The sequence below is a fragment of the Harpia harpyja genome, chromosome 23 (genome assembly GCF_026419915.1).
Source record: "Harpia harpyja isolate bHarHar1 chromosome 23, bHarHar1 primary haplotype, whole genome shotgun sequence".
NCBI lineage: Eukaryota > Metazoa > Chordata > Aves > Accipitriformes > Accipitridae > Harpia > Harpia harpyja.
In genome coordinates this window covers 332,060-359,231 of record NC_068962.1, presented here as the reverse complement: position 1 = coordinate 359,231, position 27,172 = coordinate 332,060, and the positions used below count along the sequence as shown (strand labels likewise).

Here is a 27,172-nt window from a genome sequence, read left to right as displayed (position 1 = left end):
CTGGGAGAGGCCTCCCAAACCCCAAGCCCGGTAATCAGCGTGCTCCTTATAATTGGGAATAAAAATATAGCATCTAAAGCTATCTGTACTTCGAGATGCACTTAGCCAGAAGTTAATTAAGCTGGTTTTAATCCAGTTAAGGAGAACCCTGTCAGGAAAAAGCAGAGCAGCGCATTACCTACCAAAGATCATTTGCCAGAGCAGGGTAAAAAAAAACTTGAAGTTCTATGCTAAATTCTCTGGTCTGATCTGACCTAACTGTTGCTTAGGATTTAAGGCTTTCAAGATTGACAGGCTGTAGATATATTAGGTATTGGCAGTCCAGAGTCTCTTGGAGTGTCAGAAGCTCTCTGGAAAGGTCAAACAGCAAGTCCGAGGGCCCTTGTTCTAGCAGGAACCCAGTCTTGATTCTGTTAGAGTAATTTTAGCCTGGCTTCCTACCTCAACAGTAAGCTTGTGTTATCTTTTTAGTTTGTGTGTACTCTGCACCTAGGGTAATATAACTCTGACCTGTACGTGAGGCTGCAGCTTCCCACTATAATCTAAGAAATAAAAGTAACACTGCTTTATTAAGATCAGCTCTACAGTACATAAACATGTGTCTTACTGTTGTATCTCATGATGTACTTCATGCTTTCCAAGTTGGTCACCTTGCCCTGGTCTCGACGGAAGATTTTTGCTCTTGGAGCAAGCTCATAAGAGAAATCCATGCCATACTTCTCAACGTATGCCGTGTACCCACTGAGATTATAAATCTTTTCATGGAAAGGGATATTGTATGAAGGCCAGTAACCTGCCAGAAACAAAACCCAATCTGTTAATCACTTAAAAAAGCTGAATGCTCTTGCTTATATCAAAAAAGAAAAAGAAACTATTTTCCATGCTGCATTGCCTTAACAGCATGTCAAGGAATAACACATCAAACTGGTTTGAACACAAGAAAATAAGGCAATAGTCACTGGCATGACCAGGGCTAACTCCCAGTGTAACACCACTGGAGACTGCACCCAGGCAACCCGCCCCCAGATTTCCACCCTGAGGACTCATTCTGCAAAACAGCTGAGATCAGACTTGCAGGAGTCTGAGGCAAACATGCAGAGCAGCCACAGCCCTCCTGCAGAGGTTTTCCTGCTCAACCTCAGAGGAGTGTAAAAGATCATTTACCCCCACCAAACTTCCCAGCAAGAGGCTTCAAGTCACTCCCTTTTTCCCCTGCATTCCCATCTCACCAAGGCAGAGGAATACACCATGCTGAGATGTCAGGGATGGACGGATACACACAAACACACATGGACCACAGAGCTAATAGGGGTGAACAGGAGGCAGGTCAGCAAAGAAAGAACCACACACATGCTTTGTGCAGTGGTAGTTGGAAAGCTGTGATTGCACGCAGTGGTAAGGAAAGATGGGGGATAACTGCACGTTTGCCAGTATATGCCTCTGACCGTTAAAACTGATTGATCAGCAAAGCAGAGCCCTGCCCTAACTTTTCCAAGAGCAAGTGTGAATCCTGCAGTTTTGTTAACTCTAAAGAGCAGGGTTACCAGCCAGAACTCCAGAGAGAGTTTTAGGTAGGTGACATACAAACTGCCTGAAACAAGACTAGTCTAGAAAGCAGAAAAGCTTGTAAAGAACCCGGAAACCATCCAGGTCAGGATCTGGGTACAGCAGGTCCTGAAAGGAATAAAAATAGATACTTATACCTTAAAGTTTTTTTGCAGGGGTTGGTTTTTCTTTGGGTTTTGTTTTGTTTTGGGGTTTGGGGTTTTTTTTGCAAGGCAGGCACCAAGGAGTGTTTAGGCAGAGAGTATATAACCTGAGCTAGTCCCAAGAACAGCACATTTTCAGGTTCTCTCCAAAGCACTAGAGTTTCTCTTGTCAGTGGGGAACGTTGCTTCTCAAATCACACACAACAGGATTTGGCTTAGAGATTTACTGTCTAGACACCAGTAAATGCAGTGTTGCATGTATTTACATCAGCCCAGCACAACGTAAGGAGTCTGGCTGTAAGGTGCTCAAGAAAATGAACTGGGAGTCACTGGGAGTGATAGAGAGAGATGGAAACCAAACTTCCCAAAGGACAGATATGCAGACAGCATAAGCACTGGAATGCTGCCTGAGTGGAGGCCTTACCAGCTTGGGTCCTGCCTAGCACACAGCAGACGGGAATACCCTGTCTGCTGGCATTTGCTTACGTGACCTAGAGCCTACCTGAAGGAAACAGGTTGTGTATGTGGTGTGTTGTAATACAGGTGTCCTCCAGAAATAAGCGCACTTGCCAGCCTCTAACAACATGGGCCAGAGGATACAGATACATCAGCTTCCAAATCGGTAGGGTTTAGTTGTGATTCAAAAAGGTGCTATTGTCTCACATGAACACAGTGCATACAGATGACCCCATTCCCCACCTGGAAAAACTTTGTTGCTAAAACAGAAGAAACTATTTCAAGGGCTGGTATTAAGCCAGTGAAACCTGCCTGTTAGGCCTGGCAGGGTGAACAGTAACAAAAACAAGTCAGAGATGCTCTAAGGTTGAAAAGGGGGTGAAGAAGACAACGTGAAGGCAGCAAAAATTCTCTGAAACAATATGTCCTCCTCCTCTGCCCATCAGAGCAAGAGATCTCAGCAATATCAAGGGAGAGCAATGAGAAGATTAGGTGTATGGTAGAAGAGACTGAGATCCTAGGTTCTGATCTGATGTGATGCTTTTGATGCTGAAATGGATGCACTACTTGCTCATCATCAGGAAATCTGAACTGCAGCCCACTCCTGTGCCCTGTCCCTATACTGGAGGCAGTACTGCTCTCCCTCAACTCCCCTAAAGGATTCCTGAGTTTTCTTTGTCAGCATACAGAAAGCACCTTGACATCTTTGCCTGGAAAAGGCAGCGTAAGAGATTCCTGGTTTTTAGAACTCACCTGCACTGGCCTAAGACACAAGCTGACAGAAGCCATAAAAAAAAAAAAAAACAAAAAAACCCACAACCCAACTTTCTATTTTCAAACTCATACAAGAAAATGCTCCCTTCTTCCTCGGATACAGGGCTTACTACAGCAATGCCTGTCTTTGTTCACCTGAGAACTCAATTATCATTCTCTGTTGTTTCTAGGTTTATGCTCGGAAGAGACTTAAAAAACCAATGCTGGCACAAACTCTCTCTGACCAACCAGAGTGTTAGAAGTGCGTTACCTTTGGATACCAGCTACAAGGCAATTATGGAGTGTGCCAGGGTCAGGTACTCTACAAACACTTTAAGCCAGCACTGCTCTTGAGAAAGGCAAACTTCCTTCACCTGGGCTGCTCTGAGCACCAGGGAACAGGTCAGGGGCCTCGATGGGACTTGTCTGGTGTCCTGCATGGCATGGAGGAGTCCAAATCTGCTGCTTACAGGAGCAGTGCTGGCTTACAGCAGCTGAGGTCTCTAAGGTAGCACTCCTGCAGTGCTTAGTCCACCCTGTTTGCTGAGGGCCACCCTTCTAATTTTTAAGCTACCAGAGACTGACTGCTGCATTATCCAATACACATAAGGTGCATTTAGATACCTGGGAAAAGCCATACTGAAAATGTAAAATAATGTAACTTCTAATGAATGCTGCCACCTTCCAGAACAGAGCAACCACGAGATCTCCTAGGAGGGAATAAGTGGTCACTGTGTGCCCAAGCCCAGGGGTTGGTCTCAGTCCTACAGGGAATCCCACAGAGCAGCTCTCTCTAATCACTGCTGAAAAGGACCTCAGGGAACCCTCTAAGCCTGGCCAGTCTGCACAGGTGAGGCACTGCCATGATGTGGTTGCGTTGCTTCAAGCACCAGAGCTAGAGAGGTCTCCATTAGCTTTTTTTTGTCTGCACCACAATCCACAACACTGCACAGAGGAGCCCAAGGCATTTCACCATCTGAAGTACACACAAACACTGGAAGATAAGATGCAACAGCCTACTTTCCTATCTTCAACAGATAAAGGAGCCAGAGAAGCATAAAGGGAGAGACAAGAGATTTTTCCAAATTATCAATGAGAAACATCTCATAAAGCCATATTGACATTGTGGCAATAAAATAAGCCAGAACCTTCCAAGGAGCCAGACACAAGAGAAAATTCCAAAGGAAAACAACCCCAGCTGCTAACATAAATGCATTTCTAGTCATTTTGATGATAAAGAACAATTCCTCAATTCACCTCCTGAGCATGTGATTGGAAGAGGAAGCAGAAAGCACCAGACGTACACTTAGATTTGTGGAATGAGCTTAGGCTTTTGGATGCTGACAAAGTGTCTAGAAAATACTTGTGAATGAAACCTGCCAGACGGTTTTTTTCTTCACCTATATTTTTGTTTGCTTGTTTTCCATCAACTTGTTGCTAGTCTTGTTGGGGGATTAAGGAATCTTTTAAACAGCACATATTTATCAGATAAAAGAGCTCCAGAAAAGTTCAGGAGCTGAATTTAACAGACAACTTCTCTCTTATTTAAAAGCTTATCTCCTTGTAGGGTGACCCACTCACCAAACATTTAAAGTAGCCCACAGCATCACAGTTATTTAGTACTGCTTCAAATAGACCTCACCTTTTTCCTCATGGGTCTCTAAGACAGGACAAAGTAATAAGAGAAAAAAAGAGCAGGAAAAAAGAGAAAGAAAGAAGGTAAAGTCTATTTTTCCCTCCCCTGCTTCTGCCACAGCATACAGGAGAAATGAATACAACGTTATAGACCTGGCCACAGAGGGATTGTCATGGTTTAACCCCAGTGTCCTGGTTTCAGCTGGGATAGAGTTAATTGTCTTCCTAGTAGCTGGTACAGTGCTATGTTTTTGAGTTAGGTATGAGAAGAATGTTGATAACACACTAATGTTTTCAGTTGTTGCTAAGTAATGTTTAGTCTAAAGTCAAGGATTTTTCAGCTTCTCATGCCCAGCCAGCAAGAAGGCTGGAGGGGCACAAGAAGCTGGGAGGGGACACAGCCAGGACAGCTGACCCAAACTGGCCAAGGGAATATTCCATACCATGTAACATCATGTCGAGTATATAAACTGGGGGGAGTGGGGCTGGGGGGATTGCTGCTCAGGGACTAACTGGGCATCAGTCAGTGGATGGTGAGCAATTGCATTGTACATCACCTGTATATTCCAATCCTTTTATTATTACTATTGTCATTTTGTTAGTGTTACCATTATTAGTTTCTTCTTTTCTGTTCTATTAAACCATTTTACTTCTTTTCCCGATTCTCTCCCCCATCCCACTGGAGGCGGGGGGGGTAGTGAGTGAGCAGCTGCGTGGTGCTTAGTTGCTGGCTGGGGTTAAACCACAACACCCAGCCAGCAACTAGGCACTATGCAGCCACTCACTCCTCCCCCGCTCCCAGTGGGCTGGGGAAGAGAATAAAAAAAAAAAAAAAAACCAAAACCACCAAAAAACCAAACTCATGGGTTGAGATAAGAATGATTTAATAACTAAAGTAAAATAAAATATACTACTAACAATAATAATAAAAGTAATGAAAAGGAATATAACAAAAAAACAAGAAAAAACAAGTAAAAAAAAACAACAAGAAGAGACAAGGAATACACAATGCAATTACTCACCACCCACTGACCAATGCCCGAGCAGCAATCCACCCCTCCCAGCCAACTCCCCCCAGTTTATATACTGAGCATGACATCCTATGGTATGGAATATCCCTTTGGCTAGTTCAGGTCAGCTGTCCTGGCCATGCTCCCTCCCAGCTTCTTGAACACCTGCTTGCTGGCAGATCATGGGAAACTGAAAAATCCTTGACTTAGGTAAGTGCTACTTAGCAACAACTAAAAAACATCAGTGTGTTATCAACTTTATTCTCACACTAAATCCAAAACACACTGTACCAGCTACTAAGAAGAAAATTAACTCTATCCCAGCTGAAACCAGGACAGGGATGTTCACATAAAGCTTTCTAACTTGAAACTCAGCACTAGTGTTCAATAAACCTTTCCCAGGTACAAAGCACGATTCTCCATCAGCTGGCACAAAGAGATGGCTTTCCTAAGCCAGTAACTACTATAGGAGCCATTACCTTTCCTGAGAATATTTGTTTGATCAGAATACTCCACAAGGGTTGGGATCTGCTCAACAATGTACAATGCACCATCGTCAAGGCTCTTCTGCAGCTTGACCTTCTTCAGGTCCAGCACCATGTACTGATTGTTGTAGGTCCCTAGCCATGAGAGCAAAGAGAGTTACATGTCCTGCCTGGGCAAGGAAAAGGGTACAAGGGGGAGAGGGAACACATCCTTTTTTCAAAGATTCATATGGAAGTGTACTTACCAGAGTTGCACTTCGAGAAGGTTTCTGCCCAAGTTTTGCCACTATCTGCCATCATGTTAGCAATGCGGACCCTCTGCCAAGCTAACAGGGATTCAGGCACCACTTGCTTCATGAGGGTTTGGTCAAACACACTGTTGGTAGTCTGCAACATTACCAAGCCACTGCCTAGTATGTAAAAGTCATCCAGTGACACCAAAAAGCCTTAAACAGCAATAATACAAAATTTGTTATCTATGAGTTATATGAAAGGTTCACAAAGAACAAGACAGAGAGACAAGCCAAGAGGATATGAATGAGTCAACATGTGTGTTTGAAATCAAACTGCACAAATATTAAAGATGAGGTGGTGAATTCTGCCAAGTGCTTTAAGGCCACCTGTCAGCACAGTTTCTCATTTGTCATGCTTTCAACACAGAATCTAATTCTTTGTCTAGAGCATTTGCTTCATGTTTGCATCCCAAGCTTGGAAGTTTCTCCTTCATATGTCAAGCTATGTCTTATTCTTATGCTGAGGATTACATACTGTAAGTGCCTAGTGAGTGTTTGTTTCCAAGAAATTCCTTTAAAAAAATAAAACAAAGAAAACCAAAACAAAAGTACAAACTCCACAAAGAGATTTTCATCAACCAGTTTCAGTTTTAGATTTTTATTCTGTAAGGACAACAGGTATTCCTTTAAATTAATCCCTTCTGGACTAAAATCAAGGCAAGCAGAAAAATCGTCCTTCTAGTTTAATCTTTTCCAGCCTAACTATTCTTAAAAGCATCTCCAAGAAATGGACACCTCTTAAATCATAAACCACATCCTGTACATGAGAGAGAGTTTTACCCACTCCTCTTTCTGACATGTTGTCATTGGGGTTTTTTATGCCTATCAGCCCTGCAAACTCAACATAGCGATGGATCTCTGGGCACGATTCCCTCCCAGGTTACATGCCAACAGAAGTACTAGGTCCAATTGCAGATCCCATGCCAGGAGGTGGTATACAGAGCTGCAAAGGTCAGCTACAATGCCATGGATAGCATGGTGACTACTTACAAAGCAGAAATAATTTGACTTTGAGATTCCCCAGAAGATACAGGGCTGCCAAGTTGGGGAAGAAAGGTTAACTGAGCTCCTGATGGGGAAGTCATCCAGGACCTGCTCTCTTGCTAATGAGCTTTTAATGGTATCACTCTTCAAAGGGTACAAAATGCTAAAATGCTACGCAACAGTGTAATAGTTGAGTTCCACTATGAAATCTTCTACAGCAAGCTTTATTAATGCACTCTGCAAACAAGCTAAGGTCAGCAACCTATGACAGCCAGAAAGACAACTCAGCTCTGCCTCCTATTCCTGGGTTTTCATCAAAAGGCAGACCTCCTTCAAGCAAAAGTAATGCTTAAGGGCTCTGTTTCAGCATGATTTTGTTAAAGTCTCAAGTTCTCAAATCAGAACCAACCCAGGAAAATATACTTTGTGGTCAACTGTTCTCTAAAAATATGTCAGTATAGAACAGACAAAGAACCCTGGCAGCTTATGGTTCCTAGTATTTTATACTCAGAGACAGAAAAAGTGTCAATAAATTATGTACATCAACAGCAAGGTTCTCTCTCAAATAAGTAAGGACAAGAAGAGAAACACTCTAAACTTGGCTCTGCCAGTCTATTTTATACAAAGATATGGGATACTCCAGCGATAAACTGTTGTGTACCAAGTCAAGTGCTTGCCCAAACAAACAAACAGAGCCAATTCCCATGTGGATGCCAATGCTAAGTGCCCTACTTCAAAACAAACTGAATAGTTTTTTCTTCTTTTTCAATCAACAGCTGAGATAAAACAGAAAAACTCAACTCAAAGCAAGTGTCAACACAAGGGATAATGCTGAATTAGCTGAAGTTTGAACTCTGTAATTCAAATAAATTGCAAAGCTCAGCCAAGCTGAAAACAAGGGGATTTCCTTCTGGGCCTTAGTATTTACCAAGTTTTATCCTGCAATGTTTTAGAATACAGTGTGCCCTCCATGATACACTATTACTAGCCTAATTATTCTGAGACAACATTTACCATTTTGACTTCAAGCACCCCTGAAACAAAGGGAAGTTAAAAGACATAGAACAGGGGAAAGAGATCCACAAAAATAAAACCTGGGTGAAGCCTAGAGATATCAGCAGATATTTGGTGTCCTCTTGTGTCATTCTTGTCTTTTTAAGCATGTATGAGGATCTGTTTTAATTAAAAATGCTTTTTATGTCAACTGTTATTTCACTGTACAGTTCACCTATTTTTTCTGTAAACCCATCTCCCATTTTTGTCAGCAAATCTCAATCAATCCCCGCCCCCCCCCCCCGCAACGAACCTGATTCTTCCTACATAGAAACAAGCAAAAGCACTTCTGATTGCATCTTCTGGGTCTGAGCCATTTAGATTGAGTTTCCAATCACCACTGGAAAACTGAAGTTTCCAGAGTCTCAAGTTTCATTCATCATGACAATATTAATCAGCCAAGCAAAGCAAAATATTTTTTTAAATCTGAGCCACAGTGTTCTCCAGAGAGTCAGCACACCAAAGAGTATGTGGGGGGTAACACGTTCCTGGCAACTCTTGTTCCTAGAGAGGTAGGCTGCTGCTTTCTGAACCAGATAGCACAGCTTTTTTGGTGTTTTAGAAGGTCATTGTGCTCAGTCAAGCACAGGAAGGGTCAGTATTACACGCTAGAAGTCAAGAGACATGAGGTCTAGCCATCACTTCATAGGGATGAGAGTTATCTCCCAGCTGAGATGCTTGATGCTCTGGGCTATAAACACACTTGACAATAGGAAAGGAGATGCCTTCTCTGGATTAGCCTTCTTAATCCCATCAGCAGATGCTTCTCATGCCAAGACTGAACTCCTGCCAGCTGCCTTCCTTCCACTTGCAGACCTCTCCTAGGCACTAAGAAATAGCATGTCCCACACTATAGCTCTGGCTTGTCATCTCCAAAGTGCATCAGACACTTTCCTCTGCTTCCCTACAGGTTTTAGACAGATGTTGGAGGGAGCAGGGAAGCAAGAAATGGTCTGGCAATACCTCATGAGCAAGCTGGTCCCCTGAATACAAGGGCTACCACCCTTTCCATGTTTCCTTTCTCCTAGCTGTTGCTCAGGCTGTGGGGAAGGATAAAGCTGCACTTTCTGATCCTGCGCTAACACCAGTTTACGTCAAAACAAAGGACACATGTCACTTCTCTCTCCTGCCATAGCAACACATGTATAGCCATCCATCAAGACAACTTTGTGCCATCTTGTTCCCATGTCATAGCCCGTCTCAACCAAGCAAGATCCCAACAGCAGACCAGAGGAGCAAAGGCGGCAGTAAACTTCTCAACTGTTTTGCTTAAAGAGCTAAAATCAGAGTAACATACTTAACAAGACTGTGGCTCAGCCCAGAGAAAGCAGGTCACTACCCAAACCAGAGTGCTTGCGTCCAAATGGTAGACTCTCTTTCTTAAATGTGGTTCAAAACTAACTGTTCAATAAGAGGTCCATCCAAACAGACAGAAATCTTGGGAGCTGCTGTTCAAGAAAAACTGCAAATTTCATCAGTTAATTGGGCTCATTTGTTTGAATGCCTCAATGGGACAGTGTATAGCAGTGACTGCGGGGGAGGCTTTTTCTCTGATCTTACTAGGTATGTCCCACAAAACACAGCACCTACCTAGTCGCTGTCATCGCATTTCTTACCCCCCTAAATGAGCATAGCTTCATTCAACATTTGTGAGCAACTGTAACGTGTCTGTACAATTTAAGTTCTCTCTGCTGTGCATGGATTCACCAACGACATTAAGTATTTATGTCCAGAGCTTGAACAAGACACTTAAGTCAGTGGTGCCCAAGCATTCAGCTCAGAGACATTCCTTCTTTCCAGAGGTTCACAGAGCTGTCATGCATGCAGCTCTGCACAGATGCTTTCAACAGAAGAGAAAGCTAAGACTATGAGCGGACTTCAACTGAGGATGAGGATTAGTGTGGAAATGAGCAGCAAGTGGCTAAATCATTCTGCAAAAGCAGAGATTATTACTACCATTCATTTCCACTTGACTGTGCCTCTGCAGCGCTACTGTTGCTCTGAAAGGGACAAAGCAGCAAAGTGGGGACATGCTGTAACAGTGGACATTTGAGCATGCTGGCAGGAATGTGGGGAACTGCTGGGGAAGCCGGGATGGACTCTGCAGTTCCTGCCTGTCCTCCTACCTGCTCAGACACAGCAGAAGCAAGGAAGCATGAGGCCCACTAGCTGTATCACAATGCACACACTGACATGCATCATGGTTAGTGACTAATCTTTATATCCTTTGACTCACAACAAATATTAATTTTTGCAGTGTAGTAGCCTGTCTTTTGAAATTCAGTAAATAAACAATCTGGACAATTTTACTCTGTGACCCCAGGAGAAATCAGGGAGTTGGCACATTCCTTCTGAGGAGGCAAATGACTCCTTCATGCTTTTCTGACACAGCTTTTGGACAGCAGAAGAGTTTTACTTCATATCCAATCTACTGGATGACAGAAATCTTTTAATTACTCACTTAGGTGTCACTGAAGGCCTGGAAGGACACCTGTCTTTTAATGCTTTTTGTTTCCTCCAAAAGTCAATACTTCTATGTACATCAGGATCATGTTACTATTCAGGAGAGCTTATTAGCTTGGCCTTTCTTACTGGTTCTTAGTGTCTATCAGGACAGAGAATAAGAGTGAGAACTTGCATGCAGGGAGAAGTTACAGTCGTCAAGATGAACCATGGCCAGGACCTGCAGATTCCTTGGTCAGATGCCCTAAAAATAGAAGGCTTCACCTCATCACAACACGGAGCAAAGGAATTTGGCAGTTCCCTCCTTCCTCTGTGATGTCCCTAGATCATTACCAAGCCAGTGCTTTAGAGCCTACTCATCCCCTGGAAAGCTGCAAGTTTGTGAACTACACCCACAGCTAATGCAATTTGCTGTAGTCAATGGATTATGCTTGCCTACTGCTTGTGATAGTATCCTGTAATTAGGCAGCCAGTGAGTACACTTTGCATACCACAGGCCCCTCACACTTCACTGTAGCCATGGGAACTATGTTTTGCAACAGTTCTAACTCAATTTTGTTGGTAGAAGTACACCTTACCACATCACTATGTCAGAGTCTACCTGGCACAAGCAAGCTTTTAAACAAGCCATCTCTGCAAACCTCAACAGTCTCAGGGAAGCACACTGGGATTTTGTACACTTGTGAACAGACCCTGAGCATTTCAGCATAGTAGTAGCTGATTTTCAGGTACCCTCCCATACAGCACACTTTATCAGTCTCATCAAAACAGAAGACTTACATTTCACTTTACACAAAGAATCCACAAAGGGAACAACCCAGAGACATCACCATAGACAACCACCAAAAATAAAATAATAAATAAAAAAAATAAATAAAAATAATAAATCAGGCTGATCCTGATCCCCAGTTTTGAATCTGCAGCACAATGCAGCATGCAACAGTTGTGAAACAGCCACATTCTCCTGAAGGATAGTACTAGTATTTCTACATACTAGTATATAGAACTAGTATTTCTATATACTATATACTCTCAACAGTATTTCTGCTGAGAGATGCGAGATCCAGAATAACCTTCTGTACATTCAGGTGATGAACAGAGCTGAGAGAGAAACCTTGGCTTTCTACCATGTTACACAGGCCCAGCAAAATTCCTTGCAACGAGTGAGCGAAATTAATTCGTCCGAGGGAATCAGAGATAACCCCAGCTCTTGAAAGGCTGTACGCTTAACAGGCATTCACCAGAATACCTCTGCTCCTCAGTCAAAGCAAAAATCTCAGTCATCAGAAGATGTTGCCTTCCTGAGGGTCACTGAGGGTCACTGAGGAATGTCAGAAACCCACAGAAAAAGACTTGCTTTCAACATGAAATGAATGCAACTGCTTTTCAAAACAGTTTCCCAGTCACAGTCTCAGGAGTCCCTGCCATGAAGGACCCTTGCCTTTGTAGTAAGGCAAGCACAGTAATTGAACAAAGCACATTTTGAAATCATCAACCACCAAAATTTCATCAGAATGAGACAGTCTCCTATGGCACATACTTCACTTTACAAAGTTTATGAAGATTCTTGAGTGTTTGGGTATTTTTGAATTTGAAATTCCACCTTTAAAAACTTGCACAATGCTAACTCACTCTTAAGAGTTTTAGATTTGCTTTGGTTTTTCATGTTCACATTTCTTGGTGCTACTCTAGCAAGAGTACATATTTTACCACTTAAACATTAACTGCTGGCAATTTCTAACATTCTTCCAGGAAACTTGAGAATATTATATGCTGCCTAATATTCCCAAGGGAGATTTTAAATATTCTGGCTGGCTATATTACTAATACATGAAATAAGCATAAAAAAAATACTCCACTCTGCAACACCTTATAGACAAGCTGGAAGAGGGCGGGGGGACCAAACAAAAAAACTGAAGGTTTGCTAACCCAACACCAAAGAAGTCAATACAATTTCACATGGCTAGGGTTTGATACTCTCTAATAATCCCATTACAGCACGAGTCATGCCACAAAACTGTTATTACCAAACATGCGAATGCTATAGGCAAGGTGAGGAGTTCAACAGTTGATATTGACTGCAGACTACACGAGCAGAATTCAAAGCAGCATGTTTCTGCCAGAGGTAGAATATTTAACTAGTACTATTCAGAGCACTTAAGGTGATTAATCAACAACAAAAGACGATGACAACAACAATATCATGTTCAAGCTAGAAAACTGAAGACTACATTTTGTCCTCTCGGTGGCTAAAAGTTTTAAGGTAGATTGAAGTCAGTGCTTGTTGAGGTATCATCCTTTTTATAGGCAAGACATCTGCAAGACAGTAAAGATGGTCCGTGCCATCTTGGATATCTACATTGTTTTGGTTTTCTTTACCTTACCTGGGTAACTGCTGAATGAGACACGGCTGGTGGTAGTGTCTGGATCAACTATATTGAAGTTCCAATGCTTATATATTCTCAGTGTGGCTGCATATGTAAACCAGCTGGAATGGGCAAAATATATATTCTCATATCCAGGTAAAACCTGGAAAACAGAAGCAGAAAGATGAACAATTTCAGACTCTACTATACTCTGCATGTTTTGTACTTGATAGAAACTGGGAGAACAACTTGTTTTGAGTAGTTTGATTAATTGCATTGTTCAAGAAGGAGCAGATTCTTGTGCTTTTAACTGTGTACTTAACAATGAATTTCTGAAACCTCTGGAAAGAATTCTTGCCCATATGTTGTTTTCAAATAATTACTTGTTATTTTTCAAAATGAAACAGCTTAGGGTTTTTTGGGACACCTGCATCACATAGTATGTTTTGTTTCCCCAGTTTCCTCTTGAATACTTGTATTTACACACTCAGATCAGCTCTCTGCAAACATATCCAACATTAACTTAGAACGTGCTGTTTCTCTGAAAATGCCTCTGGGTGACTTTAAAGTACAGAAGCAAATGCAAGTAAATTCAATTTGAAAATGTAAATATATATTATGATAGTACATCTTTTCAAAGTATTTCACTGGTTCTAAGATTTGTTGTTAGCTCAGAAACCTCTTGCTGTAGGCAAATCCTTGAATGAATGCTTCTCAATTTAAGGTGAATATTGTTGCTCTGAGATACATGGATTCTCCATATGCTGACTAGATCCTTGATAATTTTAACTGAAAAATTTAATTGCCACCATGATGTATCAGACACTTATCTTAAAAGCATTTTTTCTGTCATTACTCCCACTGGAAAGCTGTTCCAGAGTATCACTATTGACACTTAGAAAACATCACCTGCTTGCACCCATTTGTTCCTGTGCTAGCACTGTCCTTTAGTTTAAGTAACCCTCTTCCCTTTCTCCCTGCTCATTTGCCGAGTGTATTTGTAGACGTTTGCAATACTCCCTTTCAGACTTCACTTGGCTAGGTGAAACAAGTTACTCTTCCAGTCTCCTCTCCATGGTAGTTCCCCATTCCCTAGTAATTCTAGTAGCTTTTCATTGTCAGTCTCCTTAGTTGTTTTGGTTTGGTTTTTCCCTGCCATTGAACACAAGTGAGAAAAACTGGACCCAAAATCCTATAGAGGCACAAATGACAACTGCATAAAAGCACCTTAATTGACAGGAGTCTGTTTATGCACACACAACATAAACACTGAAGACTCCAGAAACGCAGACTCATGACACTACAAATCAACACAGTCACTGGAGATTAAGTTCTTGGTGCTCACCTTAATGAGTGCAGAGCAGTGACCCATATCCCACTGATATTTCCCATGGCTTCCTGGCTCCACATTGCATTGTCCACTCCGTGCAGAATACTCAAATAATGCAGGAATGAGGTCCAACAGGTCTCCAACTGCATTCAGAAACTGGACATCAAAGATGCTCAGTGGCTAAGGAAAGGGAGAAAAGACCACAAAAAAGCACTTTCAGGCAGAGAAGCATCAAGTCAGTCTCAGCTGTTAAAATTTTTCTTATGCTCTTAAAGGAAGCTCTTACATGGTCTATGAAATACCTGCTCACAAGGCCCAGATGCTCAAACTCAGTGTGGCGTGAGACACCTAGGTATCTTTACGGGTCTGGCCCTTGTAGTGGCATTAGCAATGCTAACTGATGAAACTTTTGTGTATCTTCGCAAACAGCATACCAGTCAGTCTGCTGTTACTGTTATGCTGGGGTAATAGTAAGATTTAGATTTTTTTTGTTTATCTAGATGTCTTTGAAAAGCCTTACATTAACAAACACTCTTGGGAGTTTTCAGATTTTTATAAAGACTGCAATTTAAGACATCCTCAGGACTGAGGAGGAGGAAACAAATCAGGGAAGCAAGATACGTTAACAATACTAATCACGTACGGAACTAGCTGAAGAAAGGAAGTCAGTCAAAGGGCACTCTGCTATGCACTTTCGAAAACCCCTTACAGTTGGAGCTAGCCAGGGTTAACTACACAGCTCATTGTGCAACATGGTCTTCAGAACCTTCTCTTAATTTGCCTCTTCAAAAATAAGAGCTTAACAGTGATCTAACCTCAACCTTCAAAGACCGTTTTCTAAATCTTTCCTGTTCCTGCTTGCACCATGCCTTTAGTTAAGGCAAGGCTTAAGGAAAAGAAGTCAGAACACATATCACTGTAGGGCTATGAATAGTAATTTTAGAATGCATAATCATATAGTAAAGAAACATATTGCTTGCAATATAAATCATTATTATTAAACCGTATAGCTGATCTCTCTACAAACCCCAATAAAGGGTAGACAATGACATGAAAGAAATAAACAGTGCCAAATCCATTGATTTTTTATTCAGAAGGCTGAATTCTGTGTTATCCATCTGCTGTTCTGGCAGAGAGAACAACCAGCAGGAAAACCAAAACCAATGTAAACTCTAGTCCATATATCACAGGGGAAGGAATTGAACCTTCCCACAATGCTCACCAAGACAAGTGAAAGAAATAAGCCATTCTCACAACTAAAATCATGCATCATGGAAGGCCCTAACAGAAGCTATAGTTTAAGGAAGAAATCCAAAGCAAACCTTCATATATGTTACATTCCTTTAGCTCATCATGTTTTTGCTATAAGGACCCAAACAGGGAACAGCAAAGGCCACAACTGACAAACATCAAGAGATGTATCTTTGGATAGTTTTAAGCAACTCAGTGGTACGAATCATTTACAAACCAGTCCCAACAACTGCTATCTCATTGGAATCCATATAGAGAGATTTGGCACTGTTTCAGCACAATTTTTCCCCATCTAGCTGCACTTAAAGGTCTGCAAGCGCACCACACAATGAGGAGAAGCTGTTTTCCAATGTCCAATTTACACAGGCATTACTGTACAGTACCAGGAGGGGAGCAAACAGGATTGCATACGAGAATGCTCGGCCAGCCCTGAGACATTTTAAATGTACTTGCCATACATTTGCTAGCACTCCGTATTCTCCTCCATAAAACCTGCCTTCATTGCAACATTTACAGGTAGCTACACTGATACTGCTGCAGCATCACTTGGTGCTGTGATACACAGCCTGTGTATTTAAAAAAAGTTTCACATTTCTGTGCTATCTTAGAGTCATTTCAAGTCAAAAATTCAGTAACTACTACGAAGTCCATTCAAGCTAGAACAAAGGTGCCAAGCAAGGAAGCTATCAGAACTATACTCACAGAAAGGTTGCCAAAAAACAGGAGGAAAAACCCACTCAAACAAAGAAGCAAAGGTTATGTAAATTCCTAGGGCTCCACTGGGTGAGATTAGGCTGCCAGCTCCCAAAGCCAGCCAAAATATCAGAGAAGTAAAAGAGGAACTAGGTTGTTAAGCACCCACTAGGGTTCTGTTTTCATTCCCCTTCAGAGGGGCAAGCAAATTTTGTTCCAGTTCATTTCCAAGAATTCATTACTGTGCTTGCACAAACCTGGTTTTGTGTTTAAGATTTTCTGATGCTCTGTGACATCACACAAGCACATTGCACAGAGCTTCTCTGGAGTCTCACTAAAATAATGCATTCAAACAGGAGACTCAGCTGTCTGCAATGCAGGCCAAATCTAGGAATTTCAGGAGTGGCCTGAGGCATCTGCCACAAGGTTGAGCACCCCACTTGGGGATTTCCAGGATACATGGAGAAATCTTCTCTATGAGGAGTTAATCAAGGTCCACTAGCAAAAATTAGACAAAAAAGTGTGCATTATAAGAAGCATATAACATAGGGCATATTACAATCTTTTGTAATCACCTTCTCCCATCTCACACAGCAATGTCAGGAAAACTCTTTGCATGCATGGTTTACATCCTGAAGAAGAGTGAATGAACGAGCTAAATTGACAAGCAAAGAGGTGGTAACAGCCACAACAAAAGTCCCTTTGCTAGAATGTGTGGCTCCTCTAGGGTACCGTCCTGAATAGCCAAAAAAAAAAAAAAAATCAAATTGAGTTTCAGTTAAATCAGCTGTAAGGAGAAATAAACTTAGAAAGGGTAGCAGATAGGAGACAACCAACCTTAAAGGCTTGTCTACAGGGACATTAAAATAGACAAGTTACTCTGTAACAATTGTTTTCCAGTAACTTCCCCATGGTGAGCATTCTCAGTACAAAATAAGGAAGTACAAATAGAGAGCTGTCCTAGAATCATTGTAGTATTTAAAACTCTGCCACCTCCTTATTCAAGAGTAATTTCCCTGTGTAGACAAGCCCAAGATTAATCACGGCGTTGGTAGAGCATTAGGCAGATGAAAAGGCTTAATGTTCTTTGAGTGCCCCTCCTTCAGAAATTGTCTTGACAAAAGGGCTGGGTTTGTTTACTGGATATAAAATGTTGCTAAACCAGATGGAATAATGTCACACTTTAACATGAAAATGTATTCAGATTTTGACATCATTCTTAATGATACCTGTAAATATCAAATTCAAAATACAGCAGTTTACAATATACATTGCCTTAATGTAGGTCTCAATGGAACCACCTACCTAAAATAGCCCTGCTGGAAACCGGACTCCATGCAATTAAAAAAAAAAAGTTTAGAACAGTACACTACAAAACATTTCCTTCATACATATAGGAATAAAAAAAAATATTTACTAGTACTACTATCAAACAGTTCAGAGTTCAAACCAAATTTTCTTTCTGTAGTAAGGCTCAGTTATTTGTGGCAGACACAATGGTTCCATAACACTCAAGTGAAGTACACCTGAAGTTTAGGGGAGGAAAGAAAAACAGAACATTTCAGAGTGACCTGTGTGCACATAATCCAACTCTCATTTAAGCACTATGTGGATTTGGCATAGCTTCAAACTACCATGCATGGTACAGAACAACAGAAAGTCTGATCTTTTCACTTGTCTTCCTCAAGTAAGTGCATATCAACTAATCCACCAAAATGTAAAACTCCAACTGCTTGCAAGTTTGAAAAGGTATGTGTAGCGCTGATAAGAAACCTTGACACATGAAATGTGTAAAATTAAAAGCAGATTAGCTATTGAAACAGCTTGTTTCCATTCTCCTGAAAAGGAAACAATTTTATTCAACTTTGCCACAGACTTTGTAAACACAGTTCCTCTTCTCCATCCTCTTTAGATCTTTTGGCCTACCCTTGTCAACCAATCCACTTCTCAGTATTCAGGAGAACACTTGGTCCATTCATGGTGGGGTGGGGGGGGGACACGTAAGAACTTTGAAATCCATCTCCTCCTCTTCCACATGTCTGATCTTTCCACATGTCTCTGATCTTTTGGGAGTTAAGGAAAAAGGCTTCCCAGCCTTTCTTCTGCAGCATTTATTCTTCTTTTAAGCTTAGGGCAGTGGGGGGAAATTGCCCTCTGCACACAGAGTAATCAGTTGAATTTAGAAGTATGCATAGTTTTTCCCAATAGCAGTTAGAACATCAGGCAACAAAATACAGCCTGTCATGTGTTGGGTTTTGGCTCTGTTTTGGTTGGGGGTTTGGGGGTTTGGTTTGTTTGGGGAAGGGTGAAGGTGTAAAAAAGGAAAATAAAAACACTACAACCCACACATGAGAGATTCTCAATATTTCTAATGGTTGTTACCACCATGAATCCAAACTACTGCACCACTAGAGAGCAAAAGATAAACTTGCTACCAACAATAATAATCGTATGACAATACACATATAGAAAGGATTCTTTTTTTAATGAAACAAAAGTAGTATCTACCAAAGGAAAGAGGGAAGAAGAGACTCTCAAAGCACTAAGGAAAACATGCAATAGGAATGAGACTTGCTTTTAAAAACATGCAGAATTTGTTGTGGGGGCTTTCAGTAACAAGTTTTTTAATTATTTTTTTTAAGGTGAGAAATTACTAGTGGAAGTAGTAAATACTTGTTACTGCAGTTGTTGCCCAAAGAAAGAGCCAATCAACATTGGATGAATTGAACCGAAGTACTTAGAAATAAAAAAAAAAAAAAATAATCATCTATTAGGTGAACTTATTTGCCAAACATTCTACTTACTAACAATCTAAGGGATTAAATAAAATAACCTTTTTAACATTCTTATAACATGTACTGCAAGAGCAAAGTTGAAAACAGCCTCTTTGGAGGGCAGAAGTTCTTTAATCACAAGGAATAAGGAAGATACTGTTGGTCTTGGGTGGGGGGGTGGTTGTTAGCTTAGTTTGCTTTTTTAAATGCCAACAGTTTAAAGTTGGGTTGATTCTTAAGTAAATGGATGTGTCAAAGCTAGAATATTAGTCAGTAACATTACATCTGCACCTGTTTTTATTGTCCATGTAAGCTCAGAGCAACGATCTTCAAGCTCTTTATTTCCTGAAGGGGATCCTAACAGCAGTAAATATGTATACAAGTAGCACTGTTGTAGCCTAATCTCCCAAAAGTATTTAAAAATTAGCATGGTATCCAACAAAGTGAACTGCATGTACTTTTGCAGAGCTGTCAGGTATCATTTTCATGCCAAGGAAAACCAAACACCTAGGTGCAAGAGCAGCTGTCTAAACTATACTCAAAAGTAAGAGACTGATGTTAACTTACTGGCTCTGGCAAACAGAGGAAACTGCAGCACCACCTCAAGTGAGAAATACATACACAGGGAACATTTTTGCTTCAAATAAAAAGATATGGATCTCAACATAGGTGACAATACCCAAAGCTAAATTTGTGAATGCCGTAGGAAGGAGTCAAAATAAATCCCACCAACTGCTCCAGGCACATTTGAGAAAATAAATAAATATATCCACTGCATATAATTCAAGAACAGAGGACACAAATATTTCAGACTGAACCACATGTCTGAACTTTCACTAAATGCACCATTTTTATATAAGCATGCTGATGAGATCTCTGAAAAGAGGATAAAAATGACTCGGTCACTTCAGAGATCAGTGCTTTTTAGTATCAAATACACAGCTAAATAAGTATCAGGGAATACACGTTGCAGGTAGGACATGCCTATTATAAAGAAATAGCTCAGACACAAACCAGCACTTTCTCCTCCCCCCCATCTGAATCTAAAGGATTCTGAAGCAGCCAAAGAAATTGATGTGCTTTGCAGGGGTCTTCAGATACAGGTGTTATGAAAGGGAATTAATGAGTTCTCTTCCTAGAAAGTCAAGGTTTCTTAGTATCTTCCCTATAACTCAGGCCCAACAGCATGGATTTTTCCATTATTGTGAACACTTTTTTTTTTTAGTTTGAGCTGAAAGCCCCAGAGTAAGTTCTATGCAAGAAAGGTGTTCATTTTACTAAAACCCAACTGTTTATAATTGAGGACTCCCAACTTCTCTGAATGCTTGATATGGTTAAACCAAGACAAAAAGGGTCAACTACAAATACTCAAGTCCTCCCTCTCACATTGAGAAACCTGTTAGACATTTGACTTAAGGACAGCCTTGTAATTGCCATAGCTCTACTGGAGTTAAAGGAGCTGTGCTATTACACACACAAGCTGATGATCCAAAACACAATTCTAATTTGATTTTTAAAAAACAAACAAACAAACAACAACAACAAAAAAAAAAACCACCAACAAAAAACCTACCCCATTTGGCTGGCCACAGCACTGACTATATATTTTGTAATGGGAGACTGAGAAGACAGAAAAGGAGAAGACATTTAGCAATCTAAAACATACTCCAAAACAGAGAGGCTTTTAAGATTTGAAATCTGATGCTTGGAAATAAGAATGAAAGCTGTAATACACTCCCTACATGCTGATTCATGCTGTTGCAGCTACTCTTTATACCTAGAGGGTCATTTGCACAGTAACAATTGTAAAGTGACAACAGCAAGCACTTTAGAAGTGTCTGTCCTTCCAACATTTGCTCATGGATAAAAGAGCCACCCCCAATCTAATCAGCACGTGAGTGCCCAGGGTTCCAAGTCCAGTGCAAAGCATCTGTGGTAGCATGACCCGAGTGCTCAGTCACATTACCTACATTGAACAGCCACTGAAGTTTTTGTAGAATAGCATGCAGAATGAGTACTTGCCACTGATTATCCTTTTTTTTTTTTTAAATCATATTCCCTTCTCCCATCTTTGTCCTCTGACATCCCATCCCCAGCTACTGAAAAAGAGATGCAGTAATCTTACTGTTTGTTTGTGAAGTTTAGCCCACTCGAGGGCTCCCATGTACAGACCATCCAACTGTGCAATAATATAGCCAGCATGCCTCCAAAATGGGTCATCCTTATTATTTCTGATTTGTTGTCTTGTCCATTGATCTTGTTTCCTGCAGAGGAACAAACAGGTTGGGGTTTTCTGGGTTTTGTTTTAGAGTATAACTGATAATGCAGGGAAGAGACAAATGTATTATGATCCAGATGATCCAACCTTCCTAGTGTTTTGAGGCAAATCATGCTTTGGAAATCCTGCAACTTAAATGTTATATCCTCTGCATGTAAATGTTCAGATCCATGCAACACACCCTACAGTAGTGTGCCTAGATATTAGACTTTAGTATCAAAGAAAGAGTTGGACTCCACCTCTGGGGGGGACTCTACTACATCAGATCTAGCATCCCTTATAGCCAGTAAAGGGAAACAAGCATTTGATAAGTCAGATGAACCATTCCCTTTTAAATGCCTATTTAAGGAAAAAATAGACTGACCTTTGAAGAGCCCATTTCCCTCCCCTAGGCGCAAGTGCAATGAAGGCTTTCTGCTGGTGGTGCTCAAACACTGCCTAAGAACCACTGATAGGCTCCTCTGAGGAAAAGGTGGGAGGCCAAACACAACCATCCCATGTGCCAAATCCAATCAAGAGGTTACTAGCCAAATAACCCAGGCTTAGAGCATGAGGCAGCACAAGCTGAACAGACCCTATGGCAAGAGCAGCCAACGTTATAAGGATCTCCCAGAGTTCCCTGCTTTACTGTGGACAAAGGGCCACAGAAGAACCACAGGTGTTAAGAGTAAGTCGGGACCAGATTCCATCTTCTTCCATCCTCCTGTATCTATCCATCCAGCTTTACGTACAGCAGCAACAAAGAGAATGAACCTGGCAAGGAAGCAAACTCTTCCAGCAATATGTGGGTGATAAAACCAGCCACATCTACCTTTCTGGAAATAACAAGGTGCATGAAGTATGTCAGAGGAAACTGGGATATGGTCAGAGCATTCAGGGCTAAAGACTTCCAGGACAACACAGCAGCCCATATTGCAAAACTGCTGTAAAGTAAAGCAGCGATGCAGGAGTCCAGGATATAGGCAACAGAAGAATGATAAAAGGCCACCTAGTATAGCCCCCCTCCATCCAACAACACATTTTGGGGGATACAGCTGCTATGCTTAGTCAATCTAGAAAAAAAACCCTACATATCGATATGGTAGCTATGCCATTTTTCCTCACAAGGAGGACAGCAATACTGAAGAACAGTGGCAAGGGAGTGCTATGATTTTTTTTTCCTCTTCTTTTTGGATAAGCTAAAACCAATCAACTTTATATATGTACACCAAAAACAGAATTAGATATATAACCCCTTGTGGAAAGCACAAAACAAGGGAAAGATGGAAAAAATAGTCCCCAGAAATGACCAAGGTTTCACAGATGTATTTGTAAGGGAAGAAAACATAAGTCTAAGGAGATTAAAATAATTGGTAATCACAGTTGCGTTTCCCAGTACCTGGCCTGCTTCTTCTCCCACTTGTAGTTTCCCACCAGTGTAGCTGCATTATTTGAGCAGAATTACTTTTGATTTATACAGCTGAAGAGAAAAGGGAATCAGGACTTTTACGATTAGAACAGAATTTACATCAGTGGTAGAATAAACAAAATGCAAACCTAACAGAGGAAGGAAAGAATACACAATGCTAAAAAGATTAAGGTTCCACGAGACCACACTGTTCAGCGTAACATTCAAAATACGAGCTTTTCAGAAAATTATTTTGACTAGAACGACCCTCAGAATTCATTGGCATTATCCACATCCCTTTGTAGCAGTGGCTTTAAACATTTCTTTGAAAGAATCGGAATTAGGGAAGGGCATATGCCCTTCTTCATGTATATTTAGATTTTTTTTTTTTCATACTAATGGCATTCAATCAGAGGGAAAGGAAGCATATATGTTCTTTAGCCCATAAGGAAAAGAATAAAAAACCCTCGAAAATTCTGTCATCCTCCAACCCCAAGTCTTGAACAATTTCTTTTCTAATAACTAAATACATACGCCATAAAATTCTGAACTCCACTTCGAATGGTGGGATTCTTAATTAACTGTGGATACATATTTGCAGCATGGTCATACATGTGCCTGAAAGAACAAGAGTAGCAGAAGTTATTATTTTGCATCTGCCCTTCTTTTTGCTTACCAACCCATTGATCAGCAAGCATTGATAGGCAAGCAACACAGTCCACAAAGTAAGCTTTTCCTAATCACAGAAATTACTTCAGTGCATGACAAACAGCAAAGGTAACACAAATGGATTGTTGAAATTTAACTTAAAATAAACAACCTTGTTAACACCTGCTCAAACTGCTGTACAATGGAAAGTAAGCAAGAATGAGATTGAACTACTTCATAGCAAAATTCCACACTTGGGGAATATTTGTAGGCCAGAAGCATCTTCACAGTGTTAGCACATTAATTTAAAGCAAAACAGAAATAGTTTGCTGGAGAGCTATTCTATTTGGAACCAAAAAACCACAGAGGTGAGGAGAATATAACTTGCTGATTCAGTTGTGAGAGGTAATTTCAGCCAGGTATCTAGCAGGTTTTACTTACCATTAATCATATTCCTTCCTTTCTGATTAAGCTAAATATCTCTATTTTAAAGTATGTGCAAGTTGATCCTACGTGTTTCCACAGAAACTCACACTCATGCCAGCCCTAAACAGATTCAGCTTTATGGAGACCAAAATTATTGTGATTTTTTTTGTTTGTTGTTGAATTCAGTTAGCTGTTTCATCCCCATTAACTAATACAAACAAAAGTTGCAAGGGTTTTTTTGGTTGGTTGGGGCTTTTTTGTTTGTTTTGTTGAAGCAAAGTCCTTTACATTTCAAGATTAAATCAACTGCCAAAAAATAGCTCAGAAGCCCAGAAGTTAAAATCACCCTTCCATTTTAGGTGAAACATAATTGTCTGATTCCAGCCAAAACCGAACTTCAACATTTCTTAATTTGGGCCAAACTTAACCAACATTTTTTCAGCCACTAAATTAAAAAAAAAAAAAAAAAAAAAAAAAAAGAGGGGAAAGGAATATTCAGTTCTAGGTGGAAATCAGCAGAAAATTATTTTGCTGAGGTCTGGAGTTGATAGAACTACATCAGTCATCAGTAAAATTAGCTCCTACCAAGTGCTGAGAGAAAGAAAACAGAACTAAGAAAGAGATACCAGCCTCAAATAAGCACATGCCAGCAGGACAGAATTCCCTGTATTAAAACTCATTAGGGCAGCTTCCTCTGAGAGGGATGCAGACAGGAGCTCTTCCCAGTTTCCCTCAGGGCATAATTAGAGAATACAGCCAGAGATGACTGAATAGTTTGCTGATGACTAGAGAATCATCCATTGACCTTCTCCCCTCTTTCTGTCCCTTGCCCCATTCCCAGCTGTTTAAGTACTTGATTGCATGACGCTGCTGCTTCTCATCTCAGTTCTGGTACTATTCTGACTACAAAATCTAATTGTCTGCATGCATTCAGGCAAAACACTAACCCAGCAAAAAACGTGAATTACTTTTCTGGCAGTTTCTAGTTTGAATTAGGTTGTTACGTAGCAACAGAGCTGGTGCAAGAAGGCAGCTCTCTACTGTGTTAGTAGATGAACTGATGCACGAAAGGGCCTGATCAGTCCCAGGTCAGACACAAGTTGGAGGGATTGGCTCCATGGAAGGAGGTACTGGGGCAAGAGAGGGGAGCATTCGGCAGCTTCACACCATTACACCTTTCATGAAACTGCAGCTACAGTATCAATTTTAGTTCTAGAGTTTCCTGTCTCCCATGTAATACAAGACTACATGCCATAATCATAACCTACTTCTTGAAGAGGAGAAAGAGACAGATCAATATTCTCCACCCCTACAGTCACAGAGAATTTGGCAAATAAAAATCCCAAGTAATTTTAGGAAGGAAATTATAGCGTAACATACTCCATACAAGTCAGGGCTCTCATGGCACTAGAGAAGAGGAGCAAATAGCACGAGACAGTCCTTCTGACAGATGGTCTTTTTGGGATGACAACCAGATGAGGAGGATAAAACCAGCCAGGATACTACTCTAATCACTCTCTAGGCCAGAACAGATGATCAGGCTTCCAGGCTCAACCATCAGCTCTACTCTCTTCATTTTGCACTCAAAGGTTATGCAACACAAGGCAGATTTTACACTAGTAGTATCTTTAAGCTGTAATGACTGATGTAGAGACTGGGTTAGTTCAGAATCAGGGGACTGAAAACTGCTGCTTTAATGGCCTTCCCTCTTGTATATGCTAACAGAGGACAGACAATTCCTGGAATTTATTCTTCTTTTTTCAATGTCCAAGGTTATGGAGAATTTTTTCCCTAGTTGCTCCATTTACTTTTTTTGCTTTAACAACACTTCTATACACGTGGCTTGCATGTTTTGTAAGGGTATTACCCTCTGAAGTAAATTGGATCATTATAGTTAAGGTACAGCTTTGCAACTGTATCTAAGGCCAAATGCAAGGCAATTACAAAGCTGGGACAAGAATTCAAAGCCTAAAAACAGCAAAGCAGAGCCCTGCTTCTTCAAATTAGAGAGAAAGATGACAGGACTCAGGTCAGCTGAGGTCATATCAGAAAAGAGTACAATTAATGTTGCTTCAAATTTAAATACTGCTCTTAGGCACCTAGCATGCCACAACTGGAACTGATTAAAAGTATGTGCTTAACATCATGGACTTGGATGTGCTCTGCCATTCCCCAAGTAAAATGAGGCCTCATTAACACTTCTGTTTGTAATGGGGGAAGATAATTCATACGCAAGAAAACCAGAGCAAACATCTTTGGCTGGATGATAGGACTGGACCTTACAGAGAGGTGGGAGACTGGTGATAAAAACAAATGTCTGATCTCCAGACACTACAAACACTAGAATTAGATTTATTCCACCCCTAACTATGTGTTTTCAAAATAGACAGCTACTGTCTGAATCAGGTGCCAACACTGTAAAGATGAATCATGCTCTAGAAAAGGCCTGTGTTTCTACCCTCACTGGTACACAGGTCTGACTAACTTAGTTACTGCTTTTTCTACCACATACCTATATAGCTAGAGTTCTTCCCCAGTAATCTGAAATAAGACAGTCCCAGCATAGGGGGTTTGGGGTTGGTTGGTTTTTTTTTTTTGGGGGGGGGGGGGGGGGGTGGTTTGGTTTTTTTAAATCTGGTTGTCTTACATTCTGCTTAGGTTCCTACTAAGGACAAAGCATACACTTTTAGAAGAGATATTTTGTCACTCTTTTGCTTACATCATGAGGCCTAGCTGTGTCTAGAAACCCTCCTTCATGCCCTAAGTGTAATGGAAGAACTGAGCTAGCCAAGAATTCCTGGAGATGTCCAAATTGCAGGCACTGTCAAGCTGGAGCTCCTGCTCACTAGAGAGCTTCTGCAGGAATCTGTACTTCAACTTGGCATCAGGCTCGCAATATATCCTTCCCAATAATGCACCACATCAGAGTTCTTCCTGGTAAGACTTCAGGGTTTCTGCAAAGACCCACCTTGGGTCATTTCTACTTCACGGAGTCATTGCCACAAACAGATGTGAGACAGCTGGAGGCCTTGGAGTTGTTCAGGCTACAGGTAGCAATGTGCTAGAGGGCACTTCAATTACCAGACATACCCGATGTATTCACATTGGGGGGCTGTGCCTAAGCCACACAAGGTGGTGCTTGTACAGGCAAGTGACACTAGCATCTTCACCCTGGTAG

At 41.0% G+C, this 27,172-nt stretch overlaps 1 protein-coding gene across 2 annotated transcripts in view; it reads right to left on the bottom strand.

Annotated features, from left to right (window-relative positions):
- PLBD1 (phospholipase B domain containing 1) overlaps positions 1 to 27,172 on the bottom strand; it is a 40,687-nt gene that overhangs the window by 2,476 nt on the left and 11,039 nt on the right. For both annotated transcript variants that reach the window (XM_052774530.1, XM_052774531.1), the window contains 7 exons: positions 23,455 to 23,538; positions 21,381 to 21,519; positions 14,553 to 14,717; positions 13,226 to 13,370; positions 6,294 to 6,494; positions 6,043 to 6,183; positions 608 to 793 (listed from right to left, as the gene is read on the bottom strand). In XM_052774530.1, the coding sequence (XP_052630490.1) occupies positions 608 to 793; positions 6,043 to 6,183; positions 6,294 to 6,494; positions 13,226 to 13,370; positions 14,553 to 14,717; positions 21,381 to 21,519; positions 23,455 to 23,538 (1,061 nt within the window). The remainder of the gene's footprint in view (positions 1 to 607; positions 794 to 6,042; positions 6,184 to 6,293; positions 6,495 to 13,225; positions 13,371 to 14,552; positions 14,718 to 21,380; positions 21,520 to 23,454; positions 23,539 to 27,172) is intronic.